The sequence below is a fragment of the Schistocerca cancellata genome, chromosome 5 (assembly GCF_023864275.1).
Source record: "Schistocerca cancellata isolate TAMUIC-IGC-003103 chromosome 5, iqSchCanc2.1, whole genome shotgun sequence".
NCBI lineage: Eukaryota > Metazoa > Arthropoda > Insecta > Orthoptera > Acrididae > Schistocerca > Schistocerca cancellata.
The window spans coordinates 810,033,488-810,044,014 of record NC_064630.1 but is presented as its reverse complement, the minus strand read 5'-3'; the positions used below and the strand labels follow the sequence as shown (position 1 = coordinate 810,044,014).

General features: G+C 39.2%; 1 protein-coding gene across 1 annotated transcript in view; it reads left to right on the top strand.

Moving 5' to 3' along the window:
• Nucleotides 1–9,350: 9,350 nt before the first annotated feature.
• LOC126187812 (proteasome subunit beta type-1) overlaps nt 9,351–10,527 on the top strand; it is a 40,443-nt gene continuing 39,266 nt past the window's right edge. Inside the window, exons 1-2 of the mRNA XM_049929099.1 lie at nt 9,351–9,536; nt 9,748–9,937. Of these exons, the coding sequence (XP_049785056.1) occupies nt 9,460–9,536; nt 9,748–9,937 (267 nt within the window). The 5' untranslated portion in view covers nt 9,351–9,459. The remainder of the gene's footprint in view (nt 9,537–9,747; nt 9,938–10,527) is intronic.

Genomic DNA, 10,527 nt, shown 5'->3' with positions numbered 1-10,527 from the left:
CCATATTACGAGATTGTCAGTTCATAGCCGCGCTGCAGTCCTACAAACTACTGAAGATAAGTAATTTCATTGTACTATGTGTTTCTTGAATAATAATCCTTCTCTGTAACAGTGAGCTGTACCGCATATTATTGCAACGTGGACTCCTTCAGCTCCTATCAACTCGGCCTCCTACTTATTTGCATTTAGTAACGAACTGAAATGACCCACGCGTTTTGTGCCTCTAAACAGTGAGACACAACACCTTCCATAACATTTGGATCCCAAAATCGTGTTCACGTCCCTTCCAGATTCTGATCCGCCGAGAATCGCTCTCCACACGAAACTGGAACTTGTTTGCAAAAAGAACATTGGCCCATTGTTTGACCGTCCAAATGGTTCAAATGGCTCTGAGCCCTATGGGACTTAACATCTCAGGTCATCAGTCCCATAGAACTTAGATCTACTTAAACGTAACTAACCTAAGGACATCACACACATCCATGCCCGAGGCAGGATTCGAACCTGCGACCGTAGCGGTCGCGCGGTTCCAGACTGAAGCGCCTAGAACCGCTCGGCCACCAAATGCCTCGACCGTCCAGGTGGGATGTTGACGACACCACTCTAGACGTTTCCTTCTGTGAAGACGCTTCAGATGTTCACATAAAGCCACTCTGCTGAAGCCTTCTGTACACCGATGCCTCGATACAAACACGTCCAGTGGGTGCTGCGAGGTCAGATGCCAGTTGCCGTGCAGTGCTAAGGGGGTAGCGTCCCGCCTTTACAACCAAATAACGGCCCTCCCCTTCTGATGCCACACGTGGTCAAAACTGCCCCTCTTTTCTGGGTACAGTCTCGTCTCTATAAACTGTCGCCACACCCGAGAAACAACCGAACGATTCACATTAAACCACCGGGCCACATCAGTTTGTAACTGTCCTTTTTCGATTCTTCCCAGGTCCTCCACCACAGAGAGTCTGGTAGGCGTCTTCTCTGTGACACGCTGCACAGTCTGTGACGGTGTGCACAGCGATCGTGGATATGGGACTAACTACCCTGACGTCATCGTTGGCGTGGTTGTCCGTTGCCTGGAATGCAATCTTCCGAGCTTCAGAGCAGAACATGATCGTACGGACGTCTGTTGACATTCTGTATGATTATATGGTGAGTGAGACACAGGATGGGGAAATAACAGGTTGTTGCTTTAATTTTGGACACCAGTGTAGATATTTTGTGTCGATATTATACCAAATGTACTGTAGCTACATTTCTGAAATACTGTGTGACGATTTTTTCATTCGTTTTTGAAACTAAAGGAAAATATCAAAGTGCATGCTCCACTTAGTCCAACAAATTTTAAAAGACTTTCTAACTAGAAGCACTTATACGACAGTACACATTTCATCTCCTGTGCCTATTGTCTTACATAGGGTTAGCAGACATCCTCTTTTACCTGGACGTCTCCTGATTTTTGGACCCTAAAAATGGTCCAGGTCGATTTTTCGGAAAATCGGGGAAATGTCTCTATTTATTTTATTTTTTTTCTTTTTACGACTGCTTCAACTTGAAAGTGCGGACCTTCTACTATGTGAACTATCACAGTCACAAACTATAAGGAATTCAATCTTTCTTCCACGAATGTGGTGATCTTTCTGGGGTTTTTACTTCCCTATGTCGCCCTCCCGCCGACGTCAGGCTTCAATTTTAGAGCAAATGAAATAACTGGAATGGCGACTATCGTAAAATACGAACTGCGAAGCGGCCAGTTAAAAGAATTACGTATGCAACAGTGCAAGATACCTTGGCTTCTAATAATTTCAAATTAGGATGATTATTTCCAGCTGCTGTACCTTTAGTTGTTTATTGGTTGCTGCGAAGTGAAGCAGTGTTAATGTTTAATTGAAATCATACCAAACTGCAAAAGTGTCTTTAGTGACGAATTACACAGACTATTTAGTGACTTCATGCCGGGACGCATATCTTATGTGTTCAACTTGTACATTCGTTTCAGTTGCTAGTAAAGATTGAAACGTCCTGGCAAATTAAAACTGTGTGCCGGACCGAGACTCGAACTCGGGACCTTTGCCTTTCGTGGGCAAATACTCCACCAACTGAGCTACCCGAGCATGACTCACGCCCCATCCTCACAGCTTTAATTCCGCCAGTACCTCGTCTCCTACCTTCCAAACTTCACAGAAGCTCTCCTGCGAACCTGGCAGAACTAGCACTCCTGGAAGAAAGGATATTGTGGAGACATGGCTTAGCCACAGCCTAGGGGATGTTTCTAGAATGAAATTTTCGCTCTACAGCGGAGTGTGCGCTGATATGACCACGAAAGGCAAAGGTCCCGAATTCGAGTCTCGGTCCAGCACACGGTTTTAATCTGCCAGGACGTTTCATATCAGCGCACACTCCGCTGTAGAGTGAAAATTTCATTCTATAAAATTTATTATTTTTCAGCTGTTTGTACATAAACACCGTATTACGCCTGGGAATTCGTTTATAATAATTCAGCTTTTGTTATACAGTACAGTATACAATTATTGTTTTGCAGGAGGGTTGTAATTAGAAGATCACCAAAACACTGATAAACACGAAACTATTTGTAAGGCTGCATCTTCGTCAAAAGCTGACGACTCTTTTTGCAAAAAAAATTCCAACCTTATTGATCTGATTTCCTGCAGCTGAAGGCATCCTATCTCTTCACACAGTAAAACATCATCAAAGTTTTAATCAACGGACTGTACAGCATCAGTGTAGAAAGATTTATTCAAAGACTCAAATATAGCTAAACAATTTTCATGTGCTCAACGCTAAAACAAATTTTGTATTGTCATCTCACTCTGTTAATGTGTCTATTTTTAGTTTTAAAGGTGTTTCATGTCCTGATGTTGTAGCAGGTGGCAGAAACAATGGTTCTGTGAAACTATATCCAATTCTAGTTCAATACTATGATGTTGAACCAATACAAATTTTGGTTGAATTAGTAGAATTGGTAAGAGGTCAGGAAATAACGTTTTAACTCACCTGAAAAGCAATTTAAACGATAGATTAGTACAAGCAGGCTGCTCTGCTTACGTTTTACAGAACTGTACTCAGCATGATGATGATGCAGGACTCATATTACATGTTGGTTTCACAGTATTAAAAATATTTAATTATATTTCTCATTATACAGTATGCATTGAAAGTCTTGAGGACTTAATATCTTCAGGACTTTTATGAATTTGTAGATGTATGACACAGACAACTACTGAGATATTCTAGGACAGGATGGCTGTCTCTTTTCCCTCGTGTTACAAGACTAATATTTCATTTCTCAGAATGAAATTTCAATATTGATTAAAATTGATTTTCACTAGTAAACAATCAGTGGACCAAAAATAGAAACAAACATAGCATTTCTGTTTAGCGAATTAGAATTTTGCAATATATTTATAGGGATTGTGATAACTTGTTGCAGAACAGGAAATTACTTTCAGAAATTGGGTCAGCAAGTGAATATCTGAGTACTTCAGAGGAAATGGTGTAGATGAAGACAATTAGTTTATTAATAATAATTTTTAAAGCTCGTTTTATGTTCTGCCACATACTATTGTAACATTGTATGGTTAAATAAAGTTATGTGAAATTTATCAATTATATACATTTCAGTTGCAAATCATACAGTGCAGTGTATGTAGTATAAATATTTTCATGATAAATGGGTGTAGTCGTAAAAATTATAATTTATCTTACTACCACTTAGGTAAAAGTCGTGTAACCTACAACATTTTTGCATAGTTTTGAATGGATATAGAAATCTCCTCTTTTTTGTAGACTGTCATGTGCTAACCCTTATCATAAACTGTAATAGCGCTAAGATGGATTTTCTTAAAGAAAAACATAGCGATTTTCAATTATTCTTTTTGTAATTTCATTTCCAACCTTCTATGAAGTTTCTGACTTCTCCAGTTCGTTTTATAATTCATTATTCATATGTTTCTTGTCGTTTTTACGTGATGTTATGGATATTTTCAGGTGAATTTAGTGGTATTTTAGGTCACAAAAATCGGAGCCTTTTTGTTACAGGTCCCTTCTTATGTTCATAAACTAAATGAATTCTCACTAAGGACGACTACCCACACTAACTGCCCCCTCTCATTCCCCTTCCCTGCAGGCACCCCTCTGTAGATCGCTCAAACGAAACACTGTGCCCAGTAGACTGAAGAAAGTACAAGGCACACCCACCTACAAGAAAAATAAACGAAGCAATTCACGAAAGTACCATCCAATATCCTTTTTCTATGTGACATACTGAAAGCCATGGATACAGGCAGACAGGTAGCTACAGAATTTCTCGATTTCCGAAAGACATTTGACTCCCACAACGCTGCCCTCCAATACTAAATTGGTGAGCCCTTGATGCCTCAGAACATGTGCCACAATCTGATCCCTTCTTCTAGTCAAGTTGTGCCATAAATTCCTCTTCTCTCCGATTCTGTTCAGTACCTCCTCATGACTTACATGATCTACCCATCATTTCTATGTGACATACTGAAAGCCATGGATACAGTCAGACAGGTGGATACAGAATTTCTCGATTTCCGAACGTCATTTAACTCCCTCCATGCTGCCCTCCAATACTAGATTGGTGATCCCTTGATGCCTCAGAACATGTGCTACAATCTGATCCCTTCTTCTAGTCAAGTTGTGCCACAAATTCCTCTTCTCTCCTATTCTGTTCAATACCTCCTCATTACTTACATGATCTACCAATCTAATCTTCAGCATTCTTCTGTAGCACCACATTTCGAAAGCTTCTATTCTCTTTTTGTCTTAACTATTTATCATCCATTTTTCACTTCCATACATGGCTACACTCCATACAAATACTTTCAGAAAAGATTTCCTGACACTTAAATCTACACTCGATGTTAACAAATTTCTCTTCTTCAGAAACGCTTTCCTTGCCATTGCCAGTCGACATTTTATATCGTCTCTACTTCAACAATAATAAGTTATTTTGCTTCCCAAATAGCAAAATTCATTTACTACTTTAAGTGTCTCATTTCCTTATCTAATTCCCTCGGCATCACCTGTTTTAATTTGACTACATTCGATTATCCTCGTTTTGCTTCTGTTGATGTTCATCTTATATCCTCCTTTGAAGACACAGTCCATTCTGTTCAACTGCTCTTCCAGGTCGCTTGCTGTCTCTGACAGAATTACAACATTATTGGCAAACCTCAGAGTTTTTATTTCTTCTCCATGGACTTTAATTCCTACTCCAAATTTTTCTTTTGTTTTCTTAACTGCTTGCTCAATATACAGGTTGAATAACATCAGGGATAGGCTACCACCCTGTCTCACTTCCTTCCCAACAACTGCTTCCCTTTCATGCCCCTCGACTCTTATAATTGCCATCTGGTTTCTGTACAAATTGTAAATAGCCTTTCGCTCCCTGTATTTTACCCCTGCCACCTTCAGAATTTGAAAGAGAGTATTCCAGTTAACATTGTCAAAAGCTTTCTCTAAGTCTTCAGATGCTAGAAACATAGGTTTGCCTTTCCTTCTAAGATAATTCGTAGGGTCAGTATGGCCTCATGTGTTCCAACATTTCTACGAAATCCAAACTGATCTTCCAAGGTCGGCTTCTACCAGTTTTTCTACGTGAGTGTAAGGAATTCGTTTAAGTATTATGCAGTCGTGACTTATTAAACTGACAGTTCGGTAATTTTCACACCTGTCAACACCTGCTTTTATCGGATTGGAATTATTATATTCTTCTTTAAGTCTGAAGGTATTTCACCTGTCTCATACATGTTGCTCACCAGATGGTAGAGTTTTGTCAGGGCTGGCTCTCCTGAAGCTATCAGTAGTTCTAATGGAATGTTGTCTACTCCTGAGGCCTTGTGTCGACTTAGGTCTTTCAGACTTCTATCAAATTCTTCACGCAGTATCATAGCTCCCGTTTCATCTTCATCTATGTCCACTTCTACTTCATAATATTGCCCTCAAGTACTGTGCCCTTGTATAGACCCCCTATATACTCCTTCCACCTTTCTGCTTTTCCTTCTTTCCTTAGAACTGGTTTTCCATCTGAGCTCTTTTTCCTTACCCCTAGTGCTATATACCTCTAAATCCTTACATTTGTCCTCTAGCCATTCCTGTTTAACTATTTTGTACTTCTTTTTCGAGACGTTTGTATTCCTTTTGCCTGCTTCATTTACAGCATTTTACTGCATTTTACTGGAGAAAGGTAGTGTCGTCTCTCAGTTGCTGAAGAGCAAACCCATAAAATTTTGTACGTTGTTTGTAATCACGGTCATCAAGTGCTTGATGTAATGATAGATAATAGGGATGGAAATTATGTCGATAGAGGGTGCGAATGACATGCATCTAGCTGATTATACATTCCTTGGCAATTTATCTCGTACAATTGTTTCTTAGTGTTCTCTGTCAGTTGGAGTCCTCTTTCTTGTTCTCTTTTTGACGTTCAAGCAGCCTGTCCACAGTAGCCTCTTAATAATTAGTACAATTGCCTGGCATGTTGGGTACTGGCGATCCAGATAGATAGCCCTATATGGCTGTAATGTTCTTATGGAATTTCACCACATAAAAGTGCTATATCCAACTTCTCCTCATTGGTGTACATGTCTGCAAGCAACTAATGTTGAAGCAGAAACGAGCGGCCTGCAGTGCAGATATGTAGACAGGCAAATATATTGCCATTCTCACACAGAGTAGCACGAGAGCTCTGCTGTGTGATGCACCGCTAATGTAGATTCTGCCTCTCAAATTCTAGGACATTTCTGGAATTTTTTTACGACAGGTTTCAACATCAACATTAACAAATGCTCTATCACTCTAATTGTCTTCTCAAGAGCTATCGAATGAAGTTACAAAAAGTATACTGTTCCATTTACATAAACTTACTTGCTCCAATATCTCCATTGACACCAGCGCTAAAAACATTAACCAAACAAAAAAAGGTGTCCCTCGACTTCCTAATATTTCCCAAAAACCGTGTTTCGATATGTATAACCATTAACGAAATAAAAGGGTTGTTCAGTGACTCACCCTGTATATATACAGGGGGTTCATTTTAATTGAAGACATTGAAATATGTGGAAAACTATACACCAGATCAAAAAAGCAATAATTCCAATTTTTTGTCTCAGAGGGGGACCACCCCACCTCACAACTTTGAACTCTTCAGTGGGAACCCCACTTTTTATTGCAGATTACGATTCTACAGCAAAATCTACATACATTTTGTCTAAAGCATTTTCTTAGTTTTGCCACAGATGGCCCTGTAATCGGCCAAAAAGAAATAAGTACACAATCGTAATTTACGACGTGCTACTCAATGGACCTTGAATATCCAATGGCATGTGGGACCTAACTTCCGAGGGTAGGAACGCCAGTATTTCATCACTTCTAATTGGAAACCCATTGGCAACGTTGCATTTCCCAAAATATCGAAAAGTGGGCTACTCAACGCACCACTGTGGCTGTGGCTCGAGGCGAACGCTACTCTACTTTTCTATCTAGAGCAAGTGTCCAAACACAGTACCACCAACTTCAATACACCTAGTGGTCTGCTTTTCAAATGTCCGTTCACAAGACGGAAGGATATCTACAGGAATGTCAGCACAGGCGTTTCTGTTGTTGTCGACCATGTCTTCATGGCTTGTTTGCAGTTGCTGGTACCCCTCGTCTTTTAAATATCCACACAAAAGAAATCCGGCGACTTCAAATCCGGCGACCTAGCGCGCCAATTAATGGGGGCTACCTCTGCCGATCCACCGACCACTGTAAACACGGGCTAATAGCTCCCGTGCTTCAGTTGTGTAACACTCTAGGCAACAGTCATGCGTTATCGACCGTCCAGGGAAAAATCCTGCAGTACTACCGGTAGTTCCTCTCCCAACGACGTTCGATATTTGCGTCCGTTCAACATGCCAAGGATAAAATACAGGCCAATACGTTTCTTCCCCATTATGGCAGACCATATGTTAACGAACCAAGGCTGCCGTAACCAGTGGGGATTGTCTACACTTCAATAATACACGTTATGCTGGTTAACGCTACCATTGTTTGTCAATGTGGACTCATCAGAAAAGAGTATATTGGTAAAGAACGTGGGAGTCATTTGTGTTTGTTGACATGGCCACTCACAAAACACTACGCGGTTATGGAAATCGGCGCCGTAAAATACTTCATGCAATGACATGTCAACAAGCTTTCACGTCTCATCATATCGCTATCATGTCAGGGTACATTCACAATGGGCGTCATGCCACTTCATTAAGCCAACCAGAGAACGGTAAAGTTAGATTATGAAATACCATTCGTGGTACAAAAGTCAGGATATAGTGTCAGAATTGAGGAATCAACAACAATAAATTTCATCAATAGTCTAAGAAAACTTCACAACGTATGTTCTTAATCAGTTTTGTGTAATGAATTGATGAGAAATGAAAGAATATTTCAATACAACGACATTTATTTGCTAGAGAAAGTATATACATTCCAGCACATCAAACAATATTTATAAGGAAATAAATATAGACTGTTTCCGTACACATTACGCTTTTTTATTACATAACTTATAACGTCATAAACAACTACTTTTTCCTCCTTCATTGGAGCTGACTTTTTCACTTAAATATTATATTTAATGAAAAATTACTTCATGAATTAATGTTCTTATTTATATACATAGTAAGAATCGACTCTGTTCTGGTAAAGCGAAACCTAAATAATTTTTCTCCTTCAGGTAAGTGACCTTGTGTAGGGAAGAACATTAAGTGGAAAATATATCGAAGCCGTCATGGAGCATCTGCAGTTTGGCACGAAAATGAAGCAAAATAATAAAATAAAAATTAAGAAAACAATAAAGAACGAAATCCACACTATAACACTAGTGAGCGTGGTGAAAACTGGTTAATTTCTGATGTTAGCAGACGACGATACCGTATAAACTTCCTTCTCGAGAAACCTTGACGGTGACGTGAGATGGGAATCCGTTGACAGTTTGTAAATGTCGCCGTTTGAAATGCATTGTGGTATGTTTTGGCGTGACGGTAAGTGTAAATCGGCTTCAACATACAACATAATTTAAATGGGTGAAATTATCCATACTTACAGATTCAAACCACCAAATTTGTGTTTTGTAGTTCAAGAATTCTTTTGCTGCGTACTATATTAATATAGTAATATCGTAGATTGTCTATTCACATTTTATGAGTTTATCCTGCGATGGGTCTTTACGGGCCACCGAAGGCAACGGTGGGCGATTTATGTGCAAGTTTTCGTTTCCTTGGTATCGCTATCGGTTTTATCGCATTCAATGTGTTAATTCTATTCAAGTGTAGTATCTTCCGGTGCCTCACTGATGTTGTTGCTAACATCTCTGCTGTGATTACACGAAAAGTTGAAGTCACTGTGTGTATGTCTGAAAATACAGTGCTAATTCGGTACAAGTAAAACACAATGGCTGTTGTTGAGGGATATTATTCACAATCTGTTCCGAAGTCAGTGAATTTCAACCCGTATTCGGATAATGGCGGGTAAGGTGAAACGGAAGAAAAGCTATCTAGTTGTTTAAGTCCTAGGGATGTCAAGTTGTAAGTTGAGTATGCATTCGCGTAGAGTGGAATATTTTCTTCGTTTCGTTGTAAAATACTTATTTGTTAATCAGCAAAGAGAAAATATTGTTTTGAGTTCTGTGACAGTATATAGAATTGGAGTTGTGGAGAAGTTAATTACTGTTTATTTTAGGAGCGTGGTTGCAGTTGCTGGCGAAGATTATGCCATTATTGCTGCTGACACGAGACTCAGTGCTGGATTCTCGATTTATACTCGGGAACAATCTAAGCTCTTCCGCCTGTCAAACACAACAGTGCTCGGTTGTACAGGTTGTTGGTGCGATACATTGACCCTCACGAGAATCCTGGAAGCTAGGATGCAGGTAATATATGTATTCCTTTGTACAAGGATAAAACAGCGTCTTGTAGAGATACGAAGTAGTATTAGTACACGCAAGAACGGTTTGTAATTAAAAATGATCACGTAATGCATTTTGACTCTGCATATGTTTTCTTGCGTATCAGGATCTGTAGAATAAGTAGCTATACACTGCTGGGATTTATGCTACCATATTGTACAGTATTGCCCAGTCACTTATAGAATCCAGTCTTGGCATAGATGAAGGAAGGAGTCATATCTATACATATGTAAAGTCATTGTAACTTTATTTATATTCATTTAAAAATATAAATACAGTGAATAAGAAGTGATTTTCATGACATCTGTATTAAATTTGTATCAAGTTTTATAAATTTAATTTCCATGTTACTGCAAGGATTAACGTTTGTGTGACCACACTATCCTGCAAGTTACATGAAGTTGTAGCTATGTAAAAGAAATATGATGATATAAAGCTTTGGATTTGTAGTCTGACATTTATCCACTAAGCCACCAAGCCAAGCTGTTTTGTATAATATTAAAATTTATTTATCCTTAGATAACATTTACAGTGAAGCAGGACCTAGTAGTTTA